The 25,599-nt window shown below is 37.6% G+C and overlaps 1 protein-coding gene across 2 annotated transcripts; it reads left to right on the top strand.

The window, feature by feature from the left end:
* The first annotated feature begins 204 nt into the window (after positions 1 to 204).
* On the top strand, positions 205 to 23,677 carry anxa5a (annexin A5a). Of its 2 annotated transcripts, none has more exons than XM_082545252.1 (12): positions 205 to 488; positions 913 to 997; positions 2,224 to 2,318; positions 4,587 to 4,700; positions 6,669 to 6,759; positions 8,619 to 8,698; positions 9,039 to 9,089; positions 11,132 to 11,225; positions 13,819 to 13,914; positions 14,137 to 14,195; positions 15,392 to 15,514; positions 22,461 to 23,677. In XM_082545252.1, the coding sequence occupies exons 2-12, from the start codon at positions 985 to 987 to the stop codon at positions 22,518 to 22,520; spliced, it is 876 nt and encodes a 291-aa protein (XP_082401378.1). In that variant the 5' UTR covers positions 205 to 488; positions 913 to 984; the 3' UTR covers positions 22,521 to 23,677. The 2 variants fall into 2 exon arrangements, with proteins under 2 accessions (XP_082401378.1, XP_082401377.1); XM_082545251.1 differs by having other exon boundaries at positions 205 to 757; positions 22,461 to 23,676.
* The last annotated feature ends 1,922 nt before the right edge of the window (positions 23,678 to 25,599 follow it).

The following is a 25,599-nucleotide window of genomic DNA, read 5'->3' as shown; positions in this document are numbered from 1 at the left end:
TGGTTTTAAATTGAGAATTGATCTGGGAAGGATTTAATTTTAAGTGCAATAGGTGCACAAAAAATAATATAATTGTTTTTTTTTCATGTATGATTCGAGCCAGAATTGGTAATAACCTATGTGTGAAAGTACAGTGTTACGATCCAATGTTGTCAGTGTTTTGTGTTAGGCGTGACTTTTATGTGTTTCCTGTTATACTTTGAAGGTCTGTCTTATCTCAGTGTGTTCAGTTTACGCTTCCTTGTCTCGTCAGTTCTGATTTGCCCCAGCTGTGTTTCCCTCCTGTTGTCCATTCCCTGATTGCTCCCTCTATGTATTTAAGCCCTGTGTTTCAGTTTGTCATGGGTCGTGATCTCCCCCCGTGTTGTAAATAGTTTGTTGTATATAGATGTAAATAGTTGTCAATACTTTTTTAACTCGTTAGCTGTAGGGGTGAGAAGCCATTTTTCTTTGGGAACCTTTTCTCCTGTTTTTGGTTAGGGAGGCAGGTAAGACACCTGTAATTTTCATTTGGGGTTTTCTGTGAAGGTAAGCCAGCTGCATTTCATTTCTAGAGTTTTTGTTTGTTTTGGCCATGCTCACCCTGATGCCTGCTACCTTTTGGGACTCAATAAACTGACTGGCTGTTGTGAAATCCGTGGTAGCTGTTTTTTGTTGGTTCGTCCTCCTTGAGAGCAGGGAGTGTGGGGGGCATTTTTTCCTTATTTTTATTTTCCTTATGTCGCATGCCGGTTCCCTGGTCTGGGGTGTAACAACAGTGAGTATTGGGTATATAAAATGCATGCATACTTGCACTTACATGAGTGCATTCACATCAGCATGCTAACTGTTGTTACTAACAAAGACAGATGAAGGAAACCTTTGCTTGTTACAAATGTTTTATTACTTACATGTGTTGCTCTCTTCCTACAGGCGTACCGAGGCAGCGTTAGACCTTACGTCAACTTCAATGCCAAACATGATGCTGAAATCCTCCATAAGGCCATGAAAGGGATGGGTCAGTATCCTGCTTAAATGTATTGCTGCTCACTTTCATTTCACATTGACACTAGCATGTCATACGACATTAACTAACTATTGTATGCAACATTTCACAGCGATGACCATAAATACAAAAAATGAATTCTTTGCACAGTTGAAAGCTTTTTTTTTTATTTATTTATTTTTTTTATAGCTGCTTAGGTGTGTTTATTTATTTACTTGGCAGGTCCCTATGTAAGTCATTCAATGAAAAAGCTGTACCTCTGAAAATGGGGAACTAAGTATAAAACTACTGTAATTTCTAAATAGTCATGCACAATTTTTGTAACATTCCTTGGTTTAAAGCTGAAATTCTGCACATAATTACATATTGACTGCTTGCTTTAAAGTCCACTGTGGTGATGTAAGGAGGCAAAGCTACAAAAAGCATGACCAGTCATTTCATCCTATATTAATTTAATAAAAAACTGTTGTCTTCTTATTTGTCAGTAGTGGTTGTAAATACAGGAAAGGATGTGAAAACAGATAATGAACAAAGATAAAAACACATTACTGACACAGCTGTCAGAGCATCTGAACTGCTCCCTTTTGTAAGCATCATCTGAAAGATGGGAAAGCAATTCATTTTTCTAGTGTGTTTTACCAATTAGTGTATCACCAACATTAAAACTGACGCATGTGTCAGAGAGAGAAAGCGATAACACTGTAAATTATATTTCCTAACACTTTATGACCAGTACAAGCAGAACCATTAGATCTAATTAATGGTTTCCCTGTCTGCAAACTACTGTGGACTCAAACTTGAAACAGCAGACTTGCACTACTTAAGTACAGTTCTTTAGTCAGTGCTGTCACTGCAGATCAGCTGGGCTTTGTGCCATAATTACCTTTCACTAATTTAACATTTGATCCCTGAATTGAAAATGATACATGCTGCTTCAGCCTGTTTGCGTCTCTGAGCCTTTTTTTTTTTTTTTTTTTTTACTAAGGTGCTGTTGACTTTAGAAAGCTATTGGTTGTTAGATCATCTGCCATGCCAATCCTTTTGAATCCTGATCTCATGCTCTAACAGGCTGACTCATTTAGGTTAGGATATACTGGAAGCTATCATAATAAGGATTTGTGTTGTGTTTGAAAAGAAAGACTTGAAATGAAAAGCTTCTTTTGTCTTGACCCACATTGCAGATGATTTCAGAGTCATTTTCCACACATTATTTAAGGTTTATATGATTTCTGGTGCAGGTACAGATGAAGATGCCATCCTCATGCTTCTTACAGCCCGCAGCAATGATCAGCGCCAGCAAATTAAGGCAGCATATAAAAAGGCCCACGGAAAGGTGAGAAGAGCCACTAGGAATTAAACAGAGAACTGATATACAATTACAGGTCGTGCCATCCACTCTGCATTCCTCACTTCACAAAACCAACCTGGCTGATGGTCAACTTCACCCCAGGCACTGAAGACTGAGAATATATCATCCTTCTAAATATGCTGCAGGTGTTTCACTGAGCGTGAATAGTTGTCTGTCTTTCTGCATTCACCATGGGATGTATTAGTCTTGTCATGAGTGTACCCCACCTCTTGCACACTGTCAGCTGTTATGTGCCTCCCCACCTTCCTGCACCATGCTTCTGTGTTGGGCTCACAAGTAATAAGCCCAGAAATGAGTATCTGTCTACAGTAGGTTTGTGCATGTGTAACATGACTGTTTTAAGAATTGTATATTTAACATGCACTTCTCATGCTCATTTCCAGCCCAGTATATTTAGTCTTAGACTCCAGCTGTGTGTGTGTTTCACAACTCAAAATAATCCTTATTTATGTCAAATTGGGCCTTGATGCAACCTCTCACTACTTTCTCTGTCTCAAAAAAGACAGTTTAGCTCCTCTTCCTTTAAGGTAACTGTCTTCTGATTGGCTGCCCCTCACAAACTAAAACTCTGAACAGCGGGTACTTGGGGCTTCTGTGTTATTTGACATCAAAACAAAGGGGACTACAACGTGTCGTAGCTTCCAGCTATCGTTTACACCTGAAGGCAATTTACAGTCATTATATTTTACTAATTTATTTTTTTTTACTAAAAATAATAATAAAAAAAACAAAGAGGCCCTAGCCTGAATTTAAGGACCTTTTTGCTGTGAGGTGACGGTGCAAAGCACTGCACTAGCATGTCAGAGTCACATTTTAAAGCTATTAAAGAATGAATTAGCTATGTTCAAAATACAAACAAATGTGCTTAAGTAAAGACCTCAATATTGCACTTGATTAGTTTTGAGCTTTTCCTTGGATGAGTTCTCCAATACCTATTTAATCAATTAGGGAGCAGGTACAACTGATAGAGGAATAAATCCTTATGACTTATAACATTTCCATTGCTTTTTGTGCACCTAACTAGGTGAAATTTTGCATACAGGACCTTTGCTTGTAATTTTTTCACATTGTTATATTACTTAAGTATAGAATCTTGCTGGTTTTTCACCATTGGCTGTCTTCTGTTCATCAATTTTTAACAGCAAAAAGGCAGCCAAAAACATTAAGTCTGTGATTTAAAGGGCAAGATTTTGGATCAAGACTGAACAGTCCTCAAATAAGTGGCAGGAAGGGCAGTTCTCCCCAGTCTCTATGGCGCAGAATTCAGTGCAGCTAGTTAGACAGAATTTTAAGCATCCATAGTCTCACTGTTCTGTCACACAGTGAAGATTTTTTTTATGCCCACCTGTGGATTGAAAGCTGAAAGCTAATTTTCTTTCTGTCTCAAGTATAAGTAGATGGAGGAGTTTGAGAGAGCATAGATGTATCACAAAACAGCTCCAGGGATAGCTCTGTATATTACAGTGTTTTATCAAAATGACCCAGAACGTGAGACTTTTTGCTTTGCTCAGTATTGCAGAGAATCTTTATGAGATGTATTAAAATGTCATGACGCCATTACACAATTGTGCTCAACTGCAAAAATATCTGAAGCCCGAGTCTACTTTTTTCTATATAACCGAACAAAATATTACATCCTCTGTCATTTTCTTTTTTCCACATTCTTTGTAGGGATTTGATTAGTCTGACTTGAGAAATTTAACTCGTTCTACACACAAAAAATACGGTAACAAATAGATGGATTGTGTTATCCAGAAATATGGGGAATTTCTGCTTAATATCTAATGCATTCAGCTAGAATCGTGATTTCTGGACTTCTCCAAAGAGCACTTGGATGAGCACAGTGCTGTGGGTGTTTTTGTGTACACAAATAGAGCCACATACTCAAATAACAATGGTATATGCTGTTGTTCATTTGGTTCCTGCAATGCACAAATCATTGGAGGCAGAAAACAATTTAGAGAAAGCCAGCTGTGAGTAATTTGCAAAGTAAATATATTTTCCTCTTCTGCAGGTCACATTGAATACTCTAAGTATAAGCGAAGCAGTGAGATGTAATTTTTTTCCCCTCATCTTCTTCACATCAAGGTCCTGAATGGCCATTTTGTGTTTTTTAACTTGTTTTTCTGGTTTTAATGTTGGGATCTGGTGTGGTTTATATAAATGTCCCTGTTACCAATATAGTTATTACTGTTTTAGCTCCTCTCATTATTATTAATTATTTGACCACAGGACTTGGTCAGTGCACTGAAATCTGAGCTCGGTGGACTGTTTGAGAGTCTTATTGTGGCTCTGATGACCCCATCTGTCTTATATGATGCTACTCTCCTGCACAACGCTCTCAAGGTAACAACTTAAACCACGTTACAGGTCTCATGTAAATGTGAATGTAGCCTACGTTTTTATTGTGATGTTTTTTGAATAATGTTTGATTAGGAAACACTTCATAGTTGACAACAGACATTTCAACTTCTCAAAGCCAGACAAACAAATGAGTAAATTAGGGACCACTGAAATTTCAATTTTTGGTGTATGTGTGTGTTTTGCTGTTATTCATTATTCACTTTGTACATAGAAACAAAATAATACTGTTCAGCAATGCAGTGGCTTCTCAAACCAATAGGTGATGTCATTATGATTATGTCCATCTTTTATTCAGTCAATGCACTATATTCATATTGAAGCCACTTTACAGATTTCAACTACAAGAGATGAAAAGGTTTAATTTTTTTAATCTACATTACAGAGTTTCAACATTAGCAATAAAGCATCTAATACATGAAAAAAGAGTTGCAAACATAATTGCTAGTAAGATATCATGCACACTACCAGCTCCCTCCCTCTCTTTAGCCCACATAAATGGAACTCAAACATTACTGAAAAAGTGTTCTGAAAAGTTTGGTTGAAAAGGTAAAATGTTTGCCACCAGAAGGACCTTTTTCCAGTTTGTCTTTTTAACTAAAAGCAACAGTGGCAGGAACTCTTTCTACATAATAAAAAAATAGTTCCTGCCACTGTTGCTACTAGTCTCTTAACTCAACTCAGCTTCGTTATAAATCTTTGGGCCAACAGGTAGGCCACCTAACATGTATTATTATCTGTTTTCCCACATGACGTTCAAAACCTTTTATTTTATGTTAACAGTATGCGATAGAAGCTGCTTGACAACTCCACAAAGACCATTTAGACCAATCTCTGATGCCCATTCTTTTTTAGATCAACATTTTGGCATTACATCACATTTACTGATATGTTACAATGCTATCATCAAGCTCGACTCCAACAGCAGGAAGCAGCTGTTTTCAACCAATAGCCAGGGCTCGTTTCCAGAACACAATAGTTTAGGGTGCTTCTAAAATTAGTGGGAGTGCACTTGTACTGACAGCCAAAGTGATCATCAGCCATTTAAAAACTCATTACTCATACTTCTTATTATCTGACTATTCAGTTTTTGTAGGTCTGCTAATTCATATATCTGAATCAAACAGAAATATAATGAAAATGCAGTCTTTGTAAGTCTTTAATATTTTGAACAAGCAAATTTTCAAAAGAATACCATAATAATGCATGCAACCACTAAAGTATTATTTATTTCTCATTAATTCATACATATTTGTTGTTTCTAATGCCCCTTTTAGACTTCCTAGATTAAGAAACTATGATTATGTATTAATGTAATAATAGCTGAAGTAGAAAAATGTTAAACTCTAGGCTGTCCAGCAACAAATAGCTAGTGGAGACATTATATTTCAGACATTTTATGAGTGCTCTTTTTCAGGTCACAGGAGGCTCATAAAGTTAGAAGGGAATTGCATGAGGGAAAAACATTTAGCAAACTCTCAGATTCTCATATGATTTACAAATGAAATTTTTTTCTGTCTCATTATTCTTCAGACACATTTACATTTGCATTACCCATGTGCAAATGAAGTGTTTAGTCAAAGTGAGAGCAAAGCATTTAGGACTTGGCCTCAACATTCCTATCACACCCACTCCTCCATTAGTTAGGTTTGCCAGACAGTCTTGCTGTAAGGTTAATTGCAGCATAGAGAAGTGAACGTCAAAGATAATTCTCTTTAGTATTGAACCTATTCGTTCTCTAATTGCAAACCTTTTAACTCTGCTATGCTCTCAAGTTGTACATCTTTTATTATTTCTATATTTTTCTTTATCGACTTTTAGGCTTTCTTTTTTTCATATTACTAATCAATGATATAGCCTAATGTATAATAAACATGTACTAAAATTTAATATTGAACAGATATGGATATTGTTTCACACTGACTCCATTTATCTCATGCGTCGGGTTCCCAGGGTGCCGGGACTGAAGATGAAGTGCTAATTGAGATCCTGGCCTCAAGGACTGGCGAGCAGATTAAAGAAATCACCAAAGTGTACAAGAAAGGTAAAACACTCCACTGATGAAGAGGCAGAGAAAAACAGACAAACATGGTTACTGTGACTACTACAAATAATGACGCATCTAGAAGAATGCATTAAGATGTTTTGTTTTACTGGCACTGCACTGGCAGAAGATATCTGCGCCTTTAAAAGCTTTATAGCTTTTTACTTTTTAAAAGTAAACTGCCATTAATGTTTTGATAGTTTTTGGCACAAAGGGGATTTGATTAATGTCAAGATCATGTTTTGATTAAAGCTTAATTGGTTATAATTGTCACAGTTAAAAATAACAACGAGGAAATGAGTCATAATTAAAAGAATCCAGTTTGGATTATTAGTGGAAAATGAGAACTTACCAAACGTAATTTAGTTACATGCCCACAAGTTTTTTGGGGGTGCTGAAAAAAACACAACAGTTTATAAAAGAACTAAGATGACTATGCCACTTCCAAGTCATCATTTTTCAATGTGTAGGGTTACTGTTGTTACAAAAGGGTGTGTGTGTGTGTGTGTGTGTGTGTGTGTGTGTGTGTGTGTGTGTGTGTGTGTGTGTGTGTGTGTGTGTGTGTGTGTGTGTGTGTGTGTGTGCCTACGAGGCCTTCAAATATTCAAAATCAAGATACCCAGTCTGTGTCTGGAGTGATTTTTTTTATAGGTAATTAATTGTCTTAAAACTATAGAGATGAAATTCGATCCATCCATTTTCTTAATTGCTTATTCCATTCAGGGTCACTTAGTAGCAGGAACAGTGTGTAACAGTGTGAGAGGCGGGGTACACTAGATAGGCTGTGAGTCTATCACACGTTTAAGGATTACACTGACTTGCTAATTAGCTAATAGGCTGAGTTAGCTGAAAATTATCTGGCCTTTCCTTGTGCTTACAATTCCAAGTTGTCCAACTTCTCACTCAGTTTAATTTGTTCCAAATCTTCGTTAAATTTATATGATGTTTGTGTAGGAAACTTGGGGATCTACATTAGAGTACACAGGACAAGTTTGAATCTCTTCATCCTTATGACTCTGTAAGCAAACATAGATTTTATAAGACAACTGTGAATAAGAAATTCACATTTCGAAGCCAAAACATTCATTTTGGACACCACAAAAGCCAGAAGTGACCATATTTAGACAAGATGGTTGAGTGCTAAGTTATTAGCTGAGGGTAGCAAGCAAGGGTATACAGCTTGGATATCCAAGCTGCATAGGAGCAATGCACAGGCACTCATGCCTGCTAGTAAAATAAAGGTCTGGGCTCATTCCCAAGGGCTCACCACAGCAGATGGATCTGCATACTTGAGTTGTAACAGATTTTACATTAAATGCCCATCCTAATGCAAACCCCTCCCTCAAGTATTTTAGTCCCAAACCTATGATGGCGTGCCTATTGTCAATTTACTGCATAGTACAGAAATAACAGTATATCGTATATAGTTTCTTTATTCATATAGATTTATAATATCTCCTCTTTTCTCTAGAGTACCATGCTTATTTAAAGCCCATAGCGTGGTGCTGATCCTTTTTATTTTCAGTGTAATATGTTCTGTCATCCGAGTAATAAACACACTGCACCTTTGTATCACCTGTCACACTTTAATGAAAGGTCTCTAACATAGCAGCTGTGACTTACAACAAACCGTGATGGAAAATATGTGATAACAAAGGCTCAAATGGCCCAAGGCAGAGAATGCAGTTTATCTGATCTGGACGAAAGCATAGACCCTTAGTCAACTAATCAAATCTCTCCTCTCATGGCTCATCCTGCAAAACAGAGGACAGCCTACTAAGGTCGACTGAAATCATTAGCAACTGTCGTGAACAGGAACTGTAAGCAATCGTCTGACCCCCTTCTCTTCTTTCCTCCAGAGTTTGGTGGAAAGCTGGAGAAGGATATCTGTGGTGACACCTCAGGGCACTATCAGAAACTGCTGGTGATCCTGCTGCAGGTAAAGAAGGGCACTGCTGGAAAGACTTATGTTTCTTTTCCTGATAATGAGATCCTACAGTGATGCCATTAGAAAGTCATGAGACGTGTAGGCTGGAAAGGGGGAGGGGGATGACAGCACATTTAGTTTCTTTAATGTGATGTTTATACAGAAGGAAAAGTAATTTTCATGGTTCTTGTAGATTTGAGGGATCATTTAATTAGGTGTTCAGATGTTACCTGGGTTGAGAGGTCTGAGCGCACCATGTTTCCATCCACACTGACCTACTTTACTCTGTTTGTCCACCTGTCTTTGTACCTGTCTGGTTTCCTACCTCTCTTTTTTTCGTCTGGCTGCAAAGGGGAGTAGGGAGGAGGGAGTAGACGAGGAAAAGATCGAGAAAGACGCTAAGGTAAGAAGGAAGAACATGAGATAAAAATACACATGGCAAGAGCTGGCTTTCCACTTTAGCTTTGTGAGTTTGTCCAGCGAATTCAAGCAACTTCAACACTACATTAACAAGAAATCACTGTTTTTATTATTACCCAATTACACTGGTGTTAATCGAGCCGGGTTTTTTTTTTTTTTATGTCTAATTCCATTGTTTTTACAGGACTACTATGTTTTCCTTATTTTTTGTATACAGTACTTTGAAAAAGTCTTGAGTTACACTTCATTTCTTAATATTTTACTTGAAAATGGGAAATAAGTGCAGCAATTTATTGAAATGTGGAACATATATGACAAAAACAGAGCTTATGCTATTCTAAAAAGGATGAAAGTCAATATTTGACCATGTTTTAACACAGCCTGAGCTTTCTTGTAATTTCTTTAAGGAATAGTTGCCCAGGTTTCTTGAAAGATATTCAAAGCTTTTCTTTGGAGGTCGGCTGCCTTTTTGTTCTGTTCTCTATCAAGATGATCCCACACTGCTTCAATAATGTTGCTGTCCAGGCTCTCCTGCGAGCGGTCAATGCCCATAATAGTGTTCCATTGTGTGTTTTTTCTATCTATGCATGCTTTTACTGCCCTGGCAGTGTGGGATCATTGTCATGTTTAAAAATTAAGTTGTTGTTATCAGCTGGTATTGCATGCTGGATCAGAATCTAATGGTTCTTCTCTGCATTAATAATTCATCATTCCATTAATTTCAATAATCTCCAACACCTGTGGCTGAAATAAAGCCCCAAACCATGACAGAGCCTCCACCATGTTCTACGACTGCAGACACTCACTGTTTGCCTATCAGAACAAGGTTAATTTAAATAGGAGGAGATAAAATGGGTTGTTTCAGAGAAAGAATAAATGGAGGCATCTCACCAAAGCCCATTAAAGGGTCAACAGGGATTACTTTAAACATTTCGTCACTCATCCCAGTCACTTGGATAAGTGACGAAACGTTTCTCCGACTGAAATCAATACATCCAGATCAACAGAATTAACTTTTTGGGTAAGGTATAGGGAGGCTTAGAAGATCATTTTTAACATGGCAAAAAAAAATGTAATAAATAAAAAATAAGGATTATTTCTCAACTAGTATTGATTTCCAGCCACCCAGTGAAGATTCCAAGAAGTTATAGCTCTCTACCAAAAAGTCCTGCACATATCCCCTGCAGTAAATTATTGAACTGTCACGTACACACTTCGATCTTTGTACTGGATAAATAATGTGTGAGGTGTTGAGGTGTAGGGAGGCGGATTTTGTTACCTTTGGAGAGACACAGTCTAACTGTTTCCACATGTCCAGTATGTGTGCTAAGCTCACTGCATGATGTTTAATAGATAGACATTGGGGTATCACTATAAATATACAGTTTTCCACATATTCAATAAGTCTGTTTAAGTTTAAGGAAATGGAAATGGAAAGTCTGTGCCTCAAGGGGAACTTTACACACTGATATAATTTGTATTACTTCCTATACTTGCACCAAAAGTTGGCATTAGACATACAGAGGTGTGTGTAATTATGGCATCTTGTTTTAAAACCATTACATGTAGCAGACATTAACATTCAATAACATGTATCTAAACACACACCAAATTATCATGACTAGCAGTCCGTCTTGACTCATAACACCAGAGCGTTGTTAAGCCACTCTGTGATCAAATTAGGAGAAATAAGCAATGCTAATTCATTAAAAAGCAATAATAAATGACTCATATGAATATGTTATTATTTTGGTATTTGATCATATGATAAAATATTTCTGAGCAAGGATAGGAAAAAAAAAAAGCAAAAACCTTCGTTTGGTGAAGGACATAAAATCAGGAAATCTAGATTTTCTTTATAATAACAAATAGGGGGAAAAGACATTGTTGATTTGGCACAGTACAAGGCTGTCATTTCTTAACATGTGTTTCAATAAATCAAGTCAGCACGAGGTGTGTGTGTGTGTGTGTGTGTGTGTGTGTGTGTGTGTGTGTGTGTGTGTGTGTCTCTGTCTTCCATTACAGGACTTGTATGCTGCTGGTGAGGGAAAGTTTGGCACAGATGAGGAAAAATTTATCACAATTCTGGGCAACAGGAGCACTGAACATCTCAGAAAAGGTGAGTTTGCCAGTTTGCCTGTGCCAGCCCATTTGGATGTCGTGATATGCTGTGTAAGACAAACACTGAAAAAAAAAAAGGAAAACAAAAAAGTCAAAGTGTAAGAAAATGTGCAGGAAATATCAGTGAAGCATGCTTAAACAGCACAGATTGTGGAGAGTAAGTTGAGAGCGTAGAAAGTGCAATGGTTTAGTCAGATGTGAGCAAACAACAAACCGATCGATGTGCTTTAGCAAGTCTTTTAAAAGTCAGTTGTTGGCAAGTTTCTATCAAATTACTTTGACTGCTCGTTTCACAGTTTTTCTGATCTAGTAACTTTAACTTTTTTTATTAAAATAAAAAATGTAGACAAGTTTGGTTTAGTAAAATGACGCAGCAATACTAAGATAAAATACAAGTTTGGTTTAGTAAAATGACGCAGCAATACTAAGATAAAATACAAAGTAACATATTAATTTCACAATTAAACCAATATAACATAACATATGACAGTGGATATAAACCTGTTCAAACACGTATGCTGACCTATTCTCTGAACTCTAAAAATTGTGGTCCTCATTAAGAGGCGAAAAGCTACTAACTTGCTCCACAACTGCAATATGTTGTTTATCAGGAAAGAGTTAAGTAAACAACAGACAATCTGTGTCTTTTTTGTGGTTGGGACAGTCTCTTTTGCATTTGCGTCAACATTCAACTTTTTAACTGATGAGGCAGTGAGGTACACCAGGAATATGTCAGTTATTTCAGTTTACACTGATGCCTCTGTATCTGTGCCAATTAGTTTAGATTAGCCTTTATTGTCTTCCTTGACAGAAATTTACTTTGGAGAATCGAGAGGAACACGTCATGTACAATAACACACACATATAAACACTTATTTACAATTTCACCTATTACCATTCAGTAATGGCACTAGAGACAGTTTTAACCTTAAAGTTGTCACTTGTTCAACCTTCTCTCCACTAATGAAAACCAGACCGTGATCTCCAATAGATCTTGGATTTATTGGAGATAATAACTACTTGTACCATCCTTGAGAACAACAACAACAGTCAAGCATTTGCAATAATTGGCAATGAGCCTTTCACATCACTATGGACACATTTTGTGAATTTTGACCCACTCTTCTTTGTAGAATTGCAAAATTCATGGTTCCATTGATGGAGTTTGGGTAAGTTGTCCAGGCCCTGAAGCAGCATAGCAGCCCCAGGCCATCCCACTACCACCACCACATTTGACTGTTAGTATGGTGTTATTTTTATACAATGCTGTTAGTTTTGCACCAGATGTAATGGGACTCAAAACTCCCATAAAGCTCAACCTTTGTCTTGTTAGTCTACAAATTTTTTTCCCAAAAGTCTTGGGGATCATAAATGGCAGACATGAGACGAGCCTTTGTGTACTCTCTGATTAACAATAGTTTTCATCTTAGAACTCTCCCATAGGCATGATGCCATGATTACCCAGTCTCCTCCTTGTTGTTGAATCATGAACTCTGACCTTAACTAAAACAAGTGAGGTTTTCAGTTCTTTGGGTGTTGTTTGGGGGTTTTTTTGTGACCTCCTGGATGAGTTGTCAGTGCGCTCTTAGAGTAACTTGGTAGATAGTGCAAAATGTTCTCAGTTTGTGGATCATGGTTCACACCATGGTCCACTGGAGTCTGAAAGTCTTAGAAAGTCTTGCTTTGTAACCGATTTACTAACAGAAGTCAATGACTTTGTTTCAGAAACAGAATCGGAGAATGAGAGAAACTTTATTAATCCCAGAGGGAAATTGAGTTGTCATAGCAGCAAATATACAACAAACAACAAGTACTCATAAAATGTGAGTGTAGAAACAGTTATGATAGATAAATATTAAGATGAATAGATAAATATAGAGATATAGCATACATATAAACATAAATATACATATATATAAAAGTATGTGTGCAAAAATGTCATGGTGTACAAAAGAGACAGGGTTCATTGAGGTGCAATTAATACTGTATGGATGAATTAGAGAGTCTGATAGCAGCAGGAAGGAACGACCTCCTATAACGTTCCCTCAGACAGCAAGGTTGAAGGAACCTGTTGCTGCTCTTCAGATTTCCAGTGTGTTATGGAGGGGGTGGGAGTCATTGTCCATGATTGCCAGCATTCTGTCACTGTTTCTTATCTCTTCTCGAGTTTCTTTAAATTGTGGGATGATGTGAGATCTTCTAACCTACTTCATTTTCTCAGACAGGTTATATTTAAGTGATTTCTTGATTCAACAGGACTGACAGTAATCAGGCTGGGTGTGGCTAGTGAAACTGAACTTGACTTTCCAAAAAATGTGGTTAATCACAATTAATTCATGATTTAACAAGGGATGGTCAATTACTGTTACACACTGTGCCAGGTAGATTTATATAAATGCAATAAAAAAATGTAATCCAGTAAACTCACCAAAACACTCGTATTGTGCACAAAGAGATCATCTAAGGGCTGAAACTGACATATTTTTTGCCCTGAAGTAAAAACAGGTTCAAGTTGAAAATTGCTTGATGTGTTTCTCTCTAATGAGGATGTATGAGTGTCTGTCACTGTGGCTGTTTTGGTTATTTTGCAGTATTTGCTGCCTACAAGAAGCTTTCTGGCTCTGACATAGAGGACAGCATTAGAGGCGAGACCACTGGGAATTTGGAGAACTTGCTGCTGGCTGTTGGTAAGAGCCGCAATTTATCTGGGTGATAATTTAGGCGTCACATACGGGGACAAGTAATCAGAATATCCCTGGATGGGGTTTTCTTTCAAGAAATTTTGAATAAAATATGACAGAAGATAACACTTGATAGCAAAAAGTGAACATCAGACAGTATCAGCTTAACTTTGCAAAAAATGTAGTCTTGCACATAGCCTCATCAGTTTTTGTCTTTTTCCTCCACAGTGAAATGTGCCGGGAGCATCCCAAACTTCTTTGCTGAGAGACTATATAAATCTATGAGGGTATGTCTCATTATCACATCGCTCTAGTCTAATTAATGAAAATACTCACCGATCACTCACCTGTAAAATATATGATATGTATATAATAAATAACAATCTTAACAAAGTTAAATCTGTCAAAAAAGATAACTTGACTACATTAGATTTTGAGGTTAGTGTTGGTGTCATTTTTAACCCTCCATGATGCTTCAGCAAATTATTTTCATGTTAGTCTTGCTCAAATATGAGAATATCAATATATTAAGAAGACTTTAAATTCAAATCAGAAGAGTAGCTACAATACAAGCTGTTGCATTAGAATGAATAGGGCAACAAAAGTGAAGTCAAATCAAGGAGTGACTGTGTAGTCATTTTCCAGTAAACTAAAAGGCTGTTTTCTACATCTAAACAGCAAAAAAAACCAAAAAAACAACCCAAAACAAAATGGTGTTTACAGTGATATAGTTTAAAAGCTTAACTAACCTGGAAGAGGCCTGAACCTGCCTTTCAACTCTGGGCAAGAAAATGTACAAGCATTTTTTTCCGAAATGTTGAATTAATATTTGAAGTGCAAACTAAAGGTTCACTGTGTAATAACTGTAGATTTTGGGAAAGAAAGTACACCTTCCATTCTGAAGTTATAGTCATCAGAACCTCTGAGGATCACCACATGACATCATTCAGCGTGTGGAAATTTAACACAAAAAAGCCAAAATGCTAAAGCCGTGTAGGCGGAAGTAAGTACACCCTTATTGTAGCAGCCAGCTACTGCTAATCAAAATCACTTGATCAGCTGATCATCAGCATGTTTAAAATTCTGTTTAGAAATGTAATGTTAACAAAATGTTAAGAATGAACAACATCAGCAATAACTCTAGAGAAGTCATTGTTGCTGCCCATCAATCAGTAAAGGGTTAAAAAGCTGTTTACAAAGAAACTGAAGTCTATAATCTAGAATGATAAAGACTGTTAATATAAAGAAAACATGTGAGGCAGTTGCCAATCTTTCCAGGAGTATTATTATAGGGCCTTTACCTTACAATATAAAGTGCATTGAGGCAACTGTTGCTGTGATTTGGTGCTCCAACCCAGTGTTAGACCACGCAATGCCACAGAAATTGCAAAGACCCCAGAGCTATATCTCAGACTCTACTGGCCTCAGTTAGCAGATTTCTTTCTTTCTTTCTTTCTTTCTTTCTTTCTTTCTGTGTATTTAGCGAGCTGGAACTGATGATGACACTCTGATGAGGATAATGGTGTCCAGGAGTGAGGTGGACATGTTGGACATCAGAGGCAGTTTCAAGAAGATATACGGACAGTCTCTGTACACCACCATTCAGGTACTGCTTCAGCCCCCTCAGGATTTCTGTTCATTCCCTTGTGCTCTTTTTTTTAATGAAACATACTGAATAGTCTATTACTTCAGAAGAATAACACATTTCTGTAAAATGTAATTTTCCTCAGTTGTCTCCATATTCTGCTAAATATACTCATCTGTCCCTCTGCATGACTTTAGAGCACCAGCTGGGTTTACTATGGATATGATGGCTGTACACTACTCACGTCAGTGCAGTGATGGAGTGGGGATTAGTGATTTACTTTAAATGTCTCCCTCAGTGTGCTTCCCTTCTTTTCACACCAGATGAAGTGAATAATCTGTTCTCCTAATGCCAGATGTTCCTCCATTGAAGAGTTATTACGATCCTCCTGTAGAACTAAATGGCCAGTACTGAATAGATAATAACACATTATGAAATAATCTTGAATAAATATATTATATATTTTTTACAGTTCACCAGAGTTCATTTTTTCCTTAATTATGGCAGTTATTCTACAATTTCTCCACTTTTTAAATAATTTATAATTCATTCTGCATGTTCACAGTCCCCGTACTGTGTACTATTCACTTTGCCTTCCAAATGAATCAGAGCTACATAAAGCTAATGACATTAATTACGCCTGTGCTTTTCCTGCTATTATAAGAGCACGTTTATGTCACACAGTAGTTGCCACAATTAATGGTGTCTAACATGTAAATAATGATAATTTCAACATACAAGCCGTAATTATGACTTGGAGACTTGCTTTTTGAATATTTTCTGACAAAAAAATACCAACCAACCATGGATGCCTGACATTAAAAGTGGAATAAAAATGTAAAGCCTTAACTAAGCTTATTTAAGGCTTTACATTTTTATTCTAAAGTCAAAAGCTATTTTAAGCTTTTGGCTCATTGCTTATACTTAGGCTTACACCCTAGCGTCCACCATTGTAACTGTATTTATATGAGAGAAAATAAAAAAGCTTAATAGGTCTCCTTTAAAGGACAGTGTGCTAAAGTTTCAATGGAAGTTTTCAATGAGGAGTGATTATAAAGTGATATCAAACTTTGCTTTTCCTTATCAATATGATGTAAACATGGATGGTGTAATCTAATGTGTATTGAATAATAATCAACCATGAGTAATTAGAGTGGATCGCTGTAAGCAGTACTGTATAATGCAGAGTATTAATTGTCCTGAAAATAACGTCTCGATTATGCAGGAAGCACTTATTTCATTTGTATCATGGATATAAGTGACGCTGGGATCTCGGATCATTTCCCAGTTATATTTGATACTGGCTTATGTACTAACGAACTACATCCTGCGGCTCCCCTTCGCCCACTACGTGTAATCAATGCTGAAGCGGTGTCAAACTTCTCTATGTCTTTCTTGGATTCTGCATCTGTCACTCCCGACTGTTGTTCATTTCGCTCGGTTGATGACTGTGCTAATACCTTGCTATCGTTATTTTCTTCTATCCTTGATACTCTTGCCCCTGTTGTGCCAAAAAGTGATTGTCTGCCAAAAACTGATTGCTTGTATTTAAACTGCTATAAATAACTTGTTGATCTACAATATGTGAAACATATGTCAAATATATCCCTCATGAATTATATCAAGTCATCTTGACCAACAAACAACATTCCCGTAACGAGGTAGAAGCCGCAATCACTTTTTGGCAGTGACTTTTATGTATCCTTTATTTATGCAGTTAAAAAAAAAAAATTCTTGTTTGCTTTAAAAATGTCTCTTTTAAGAGTAGTCTGGCCAAGAGGACAGCTGAAATTGCAACAAATGCAAAAATAGTTCTGTAAACATATTTTAAGTGGACAAAAGGAAGCTGATTGATTATAATTAAGTACAATAACACAGCTACAAAGATAATTGAGAAACAGGTAATTTTTTTAAATTGTGTATTTAACCCCTTTGCAATACCTGTTCACCGAAGTCTATTTAGCAACATACGTAACAATATTACACATAAAAAACACACGGAAACATTGGAAATCAGTTTTTGGCAGGCAATCACTTCTTGGCACAACACCCCTATTAAAATGAATCGCCCTAGAACCTATTCTCAGTGTTGGCTTAATGACACTACGGGCGCTCTACGTCGCGTGTGTCGGCGCGCTGAGATAAGGTGGAAAAAAGATAAACTTCAGGTTTCTTACGACATGCTACAGACTAGCCGCTTAAAACTCCACAGTGCTGCTAAAATGGCCAAAGCGTCTTTCTTATCCAAAATCATCCGGGCCAATGGTCATAACCCCCGCACCTTATTTAGAATTTTTAACTCAGTGGTTAACCCTTGCCCAGACATGCCTTTACCTTATTCTCAGGCTCTTTGTGAGCGATTTCAAATTCACGTTTTAGAGAAGGTCTCATCTCTTAAGTCCTCCCTTCCCCATGTCCTCTCCCCATTCTTGAGTGCATTTCAACTTTCCACCAGTTTTAGCCTGTGTCACTTTTGTCTCTTAAGCGGCTAGTTGATCAAATGAATAACACCAATACTGTGCTTGACATTCTTCCATCTCGCATAGCTAAGGACTGTTTTGATGTAATTGGACCTAGTATCGTATTTCTTATGAACTTTTCCTTGCTCTCAGGCTGTGTTCCTTTGGCTTTTAAGCATGCTGTAGTCCACCCGATTCTTAAAAAAAGAAACAGACTGTTATGACCTTTTAAACTACAGACCGATCTCTAAGCTTTCGTTTTTGTCCAAGATCCTGGAGAGACTAGTTCTCTCCCAACTCCAGGCGTACTTGGACACGAACAATATTGCTGAGAAATTTCAATCTGCCTTTAAGCCATTGCATAGCACTGAAACGGCGTTGGTTAGAGTTCTTAATGATATTCTTGTAATTACTGATACTGGACACTCTATGGTCCTAGTTTTATTGGACCTCTCTTCAGCTTTTGATATGGTGGACCATAACATCTTATTATTAAGACTTGAGCACACTGTGGGTATTAGAGGCGCTGCCCTTGACTGGTTTAAATTATACCTCGCTGACAGGTCCTTTTCGGTTAACTTGGGCACCTTCTCCTCTTCCTCCGCTCCGGTGTGTTGTGGTGTACCTCAAGTGTCAGTTTTAGGCCCTATTCTTTTCTCATTGTATTTGCTCCCTCTAGGCGTAATCTTTGAAAAATACAATATCGTCTTCCACTGTTACGCCGACAGCATACAGATCTATTTTGAACTTACTGACGACCTTGCTGTGTCCCTGCACTACTTTCAAGAATGCATGCGTGAGGTCAAAGAATGGTTCCTGAGTAATTCCCTCGTTTTAAACGATAAGAAGACTGAGATTGTGGTGTTCAACAGTAAAATCCCTCGTGTCCAGCTTTGTGCTGCCCTGGGTCCCTTTGCTAGCTCTTCCTGTGACTATGTCACTAACTTAGGTGTACTGCTGGATAGCTCGCTCAAACTCGATGAGCAAGTCTCTGCTGTAGTGAGATCTAGCTTCCACCAACTGCGCCTTATCTCTAAGGCTAGGTATTATGTTCCGCATGAGGACTTGGAGAAGCTTATTCATGCTTTTGTGACCTCCAGGTTGAATTATTGTAACTCCTTGTACTACGGTCTTCCCTCTTCTCTTCTTCTTAGACTGCAAACAGTCCTGCCTCTTGACTGGTACAAGGAAATTTTGCTCTATTACTCCTGTTCTAGCTGGCTTGCACTGGCTGCCCATAAAGTACTGTATTCAATTTAAAATATTACTCCTTACGTTCAAAACTATTGATAAATTAGCACCGAGTTATCTTAGTGAACTTCTCAGGCCGCATACTCCTGCTAGAACACTTAGATCTGCCACTCAACTACTTCTGCCGCAACCTAGATCTCGGCTGAAATCTCGGGGTGACCGTGCGTTTGCACTGGCTGCCCCGGTACGGTGGAATTGATATCCACGCCTCTGATTCTATTGCACTGTTTAAATCACGACTAAAAACCCACTTATTCAATCTTGCCTTTCCCTCTAGTTAACATTTCTTTTATGATTTATTATTATGCACTTTTATGCTCATTTAATTCCTTGTTTGTTCCTATGTATCAGTGACAGCTATCTGCTTGCATACCTAGTACTTGCTTTGGTCCTATTTCTGTTATCTTCCTTTTATTCTCTATGTTACTTGTTAAGCACCTTGGCATACCCTTGGTTTTAAGTGTGCTTTTTAAATAAAGTTTATTATTATTATAGTCACCTCGGCTAGCTTTGCCTCAGTAGAGGAAATGACTGATGGTAGCAGAACTTGAGTACCTGTGGAAATATTTCCCAGCAAAATAGGAAAAGATCCAGAGGAGGCAAAGAACATGAAGAGAGAGAGTCATCAAGCATGCTGGAGCATGACTCTAGACTTGAGAGATTTGCCAAACAGTTGGCATTTCTGTTATATTTTTGATGTTTTGTTGCTTAGTAAACTTTAAATTCAACTGTCTGCATGAAAATCTCTGGGATGATAAATAACGTGCAAGCTTATAAAACCATTCCACCATAAGTATGGTATGGTATAACACATGGTAGCTAGCTGGATAGCCATGTAGCATTTTGCTCAGAGAAGCAAAGTAAATTGATATTTTATTGCTGTATTTATTTATTTACAGCAGTACCTAGGTGACGTAGCCCTGTGATGGCCTGGCAATTTGTCTATGGTGTCCCACCTCACCGTTTGTTCGATGACAGCTGGGGTTGGCTCGAGCCTTCCTTCCAATCAGGATTAGATAAGCAGTTAAGACAATGGGTGGACAGGTTAGCTGACCATTAAGAACATGAATGCTCTAGATAAAATATCTGTAACATCAACATTTCAAGGTTTTTTGTCAACAGTTGCAGTTATTAACTTGATATTTTGAGATAACAGATGAAAAAAATGGGACTTTTGATGGCAGAAAATCTGCATTGATATCAATGCACGTGTCAGGGGGAAAAGGTGCTGTGGTTAACTCAAACTGGACACTCTCTACCTTACTCTGTGTAACATCAGATCAGCAGAAGTTGAAGTCAATGTGGAAGGAAAGCTCATATATGTTTATAGCTTTAGCTTCGATTAGCTAAATGTTAGTAGCATTTGTGAAGCTGCCAAAAGACACTGGGACATGTGACTAACTGGAGGATGTTGATGTTGAGTTAAATGCTTTTACTCAAGGACAAACTGACATGTGGAGAGGAGGAGTAGGAGAGCCAAACACCTGAGCTACCCACATGTCAGTATACAGGGAGTGCAGAATTATTAGGCAAATGAGTATTTTGTCCACATCATCCTCTTCATGCATGTTGTCTTACTCCAAGCTGTATAGGCTCGAAAGCCTGCTACCAATTAAGCATATTTGGTGATGTGCATCTCTGTAATGAGAAGGGGTGTGGTCTAATGACATCAACACCCTATATCAGGTGTGCATAATTATTAGGCAACGTCCTTTCCTTTGGCAAAATGGATCAAAAGAAGGACTTGACAGGCTCAGAAAAGTCAAAAATAGTGAGATATCTTGCAGAGGGATGCAGCAGTCTCAAAATTGCAAAGCTTCTGAAGCGTGATCATCGAACAATCAAGCGTTTCATTCAAAATAGTCAACAGGGTCGCAAGAAGCGTGTGGAAAAACCAAGGCGCAAAATAATTGCCCATGAACTGAGAAAAGTCAAGCGTGCAGCTGCCAAGATGCCACTTGCCACCAGTTTGGCCATATTTCAGAGCTGCAACATCACTGGAGTGCCCAAAAGCACAAGGTGTGCAATACTCAAGAGACATGGCCAAGGTAAGAAAGGCTGAAAGACGACCACCACTGAACAAGACACACAAGCTGAAACGTCAAGACTGGGCCAAGAAATATCTCAAGACTGGTTTTTCTAAGGTTTTATGGACTGATGAAATGAGAGTGAGTCTTGATGGGCCAGATGGATGGGCCCGTGGCTGGATTGGTAAAGGGCAGAGAGCTCCAGTCCGACTCAGACACCAGCAAGGTGGAGGTGGAGTACTGGTTTGGGCTGGTATCATCAAAGATGAGCTTGTGGGGCCTTTTCGGGTTGAGGATGGAGTCAAGCTCAACTCCCAGTCCTACTGCCAGTTTCTGGAAGACACCTTCTTCAAGCAGTGGTACAGGAAGAAGTCTGCATCCTTCAAGAAAAACATGATTTCCATGCAGGACAATGCTCCATCACACGCGTCCAAGTACTCCACAGCGTGGCTGGCAAGAAAGGGTATAAAAGAAGAAAAACTAATGACATGGCCTCCTTGTTCACCTGATCTGAACCCCATTGAGAACCTGTGGTCCATCATCAAATGTGAGATTTACAAGGAGGGAAAACAGTACACCTCTCTGAACAGTGTTTGGGAGGCTGTGGTTGCTGCTGCACGCAATGTTGATGGTGAACAGATCAAAACACTGACAGGATCCATGGATGGCAGGCTTTTGAGTGTCCTTGCAAAGAAAGGTGGCTATATTGGTTGCTGATTTGTTTTTGTTTTGTTTTTGAATGTCAGAAATGTATATTTGTGAATGTGGAGATGTTATATTGGTTTCACTGGTAAAAATAAATAATTGAAATGGGTATATATTTGTTTTTTGTTAAGTTGCCTAATAATTATGCACAGTAATAGTCACCTGCACACACAGATATCCCCCTAAAATAGCTAAAACTAAAAACAAACTAAAAACTACTTCCAAAAACATTCAGCTTTGATATTAATGAGTTTTTTGGGTTCATTGAGAACATGGTTGTTGTTCAATAATAAAATTATTCCTCAAAAATACAACTTCCCTAATAATTCTGCACTCCCTGTAATCTCCATTAATTTTCTCAGGTCGCCAATCTGTTACTGGGCAAAACTAACTCTGTCAGTACTTAAATTAAATGAAAAGAATTCAGTCATTTCTAAAACGAACATACAAGAGTAGATAAATGAATGTTCAACCTCCCAAATTAAATGAGACTCTTTTTCTTCTTCTTTTTTTTTCTCTTTACAGGAAGACACAGCTGGAGATTACCAGAAGGCTTTACTCTACCTGTGTGGTGGGAATGATTAATGCAACCTTATGACGCATTTAGCAGCAATGAATGATGAGCCATCATGTTGCTGCTATACACATGAGATGAGGATATTGATCTATAGTTCTTCTTTCTGTTAGTGTGTGTTTATTGAGTTAGTGTGAATTACCTGAGTGTCATTTTGACTTATGACAATATTATATTGTATGAATATTATTTACAAGGCACTGTTCTTTTTTTGTTTGTTTGTTTTTTAAATGCCAGACAGAACATATAGCTCTAATTTAGTCCTTGGTAAACAAGCAGTTTTAATTTTAATGCTGATAATAATGCTTTCTGAAATGATGAAATGCCTGATTAATTTAAAATCTTTGACCTCTTTCTCTTGTCAAGCGTACACACAATGTTAGCAGCTGTTTACCTTATTTGAGCTCGCTTCTCACAGCATGTGTTAAATGCAAGTTTGAAAATACAATATCGCTACTCAATTATTAAACTCTACATGTTGACAACCCCGATGCTCTCATTAATAAGAAATGAGACTGTGATCCAGACTTGACGTGCAATGCGGCTGTCAGTGATCAATAAGTAATGGGACGCTATTAGACATTTGTTGATGCATATAATGAGATCTATTGCTTCCATGCCTTTCTGCACGATGAGGCCAAATGTCAAACAAACGGGGTCCCTATAGGTCACTCGGTGGAAAATGATTTTATTTTGCTGGAACTGAACCACAGGGTGGCAGCAGAGTTTGAAATGAGGACACAATGTCTTTATATTGTTTCTCATTACAGTGATTGATGAGATAGTGTCAATATATTTTACTAAAAAGTAATTTTCTTTTCACAAATTCAAATGCAAATAAATGGAGTGATTACAACAGGGCCTTCGCAGACTAGTACTTGGGCCCTAACTATGTTTTTCAACCCTCCCATTTTAACCACACCGCATATCTTAGGCAACATGTGTAATCTTTCTCATATATCACTGCAATGTTTCCTCATTTTCTTATAATTCAACTTCACATATTTAATACCTTTTAAATACAAATGGGTTATTTAAGTAAAGTTCTTGGTTGGTGAATTTGCTCATTAATGGGCATATTAGCCCATTAATGAGTGCAAATGATGACTGTTATTGATTAAATTTGAGGAGGATGCATGTAAGGATGAGTCATATAAATGTTGATCTGTTTAAAATTATAAAGTCATTAAAATAACCCAGAACAGATGTGCATGTCAATACTCTCGAAATGTATCATTTCTCAGTGTGGTTCAGAAATATTCAGTGTTTCAGTTCAGTGTGGTTTGACATATTTTACAGTCATGTGACCTAGACACTGTTAAGTATTCAGAAAGCACCTCAGGGTTAAACCTGTAAAGTGTTTTCATGTATAGTCATGCTTTCTTCTGAGGCTCCTGCTCTCTCTGCAGACACAAGTCCACACTGATTCATTGCAAAAATGACTGGAAAGTTGATGCTCCACATCTCTGTTGGTATTTATTCATCCAAAGAGAAAATTACATTTGCTTTTCAATGCAGCTATACTATTGCTTTACAATGAATCTGCTGTTTATTTACAACTGGATAGATTCCACAGCTCAACAGAAATGCCAGTGCAAAATAAGAAAATAGCACAATCCATATAACATTACTCCAACCAGAATAAAAATACATACATACAGTACAATGAATAGCAAAAGAGAGACACATTAAAATTTAACATCCAATGATTTGAAGGGTTTTGATATATTTAGGTGTAGTATTATAAATTATGAATAGCAGTGCTGGCTGTTAATGACAGTCCAGTAATTTGAGATAAATCACCTCATTTTAAACTTTTTAGTTTTAAGTTTATGAAAAGGGGGTTAATCAGGAAAAAGTTTAGTTAAAGTTGGTAAACCAAAATATCCTTAAATTTAGTACACCAGATGGAGGAAAACAGGTACCCATGTGCAATGTAAACCATACACATATTTTGTGTATGGTAGATCTTTGAAATGTGCAGTTTAAAGTCTTTCCTGTAATCACTGTCACTGCCAGTGCCTATCATAAATCAGGCTTGCTCCATACTAGATGATCATTTCTACTGCAGGACGACGCTGTAGAACTTAATTGTCAGTTATTTCTGGGAAATCTTTGCTCTGAGTCACATTATTTTAAAATGCAGCTTATGCATGCATATTGAGCCTTTATAATATGTCTAGAAAAACGATACTCATACAGCCAGATGGATGGTGATGTTTGTTTGGTCTAGACTGCCCACAGCAGCACACACTCATCTGTCTAACTTCACACTAACAGTGCCATTTTATGGCATTTATTTTTATTCCCTTCAGTTCTTTGTTATCTTGGCTCCACTGAGCCTAAAGCTTATAAACGAAAAGCTCACTTGCACACATACAAAGGCATTCATATAAGCTTATAAGCCTGACTCACATACACACTGTGCCAGATCTCCTTTGTGTCAATAGTGCTGAAATGTGTTTTGAATATTTTCAGCTTGACCAAGCCTTGCATCGCCTCAGCCAATCAGGAGTGGTTGCAGGCAGTCACACCACCTGTACGCCCACCCTTTCCTGGGTTCACTTACTGGGGAAAGATTTGGCTTTACATCCATTCACGTATCATGAAATTAATAGCAGGAACAGACCAATGTTAACATTTGTTTGGATTTTGTTAGAGGCCACCTGATGAAAACATCTTACTAGCTGTTTTTGTTTTCACATACTCATTTCTGCTAATTGGAGTCACTAAACAGTTCTTTTTTAAAATGGTGCTGGGGCTTTTAGAAGCATTTAAATGCAATGATATGACAAATCTGGCTTGGATTTCTTTTAACACAAAGTCTGAAATGAGGTTGTGTTAGTGAGTGAAATTCTAGTTCATAAAGATAAAACTTGCTAGCCAGGTTTTTTGTTAATAGCTGCTAACTTACTACTTTTGTTTCCACTTCTGGCATCATAAAACCAATATGTTGATGTATACAAGGGTAAACTGAAGAACCTAAAATTGTAGTCCACAAACGAATTGGTGACATCATGGAGGAAACATTTGTCTGATAATTCTTTCTGTGTATTTGTGACTGCTTTCAAAATGAATTCCCTTGTTTAA

Source organism: Aulonocara stuartgranti, assembly GCF_965226115.1.
Source record: "Aulonocara stuartgranti genome assembly, chromosome: 2".
Classification (NCBI taxonomy): domain Eukaryota; kingdom Metazoa; phylum Chordata; class Actinopteri; order Cichliformes; family Cichlidae; genus Aulonocara; species Aulonocara stuartgranti.
Note: the sequence above shows the minus strand (reverse complement) of the source record. Positions and strands in the feature narration are given on the sequence as shown.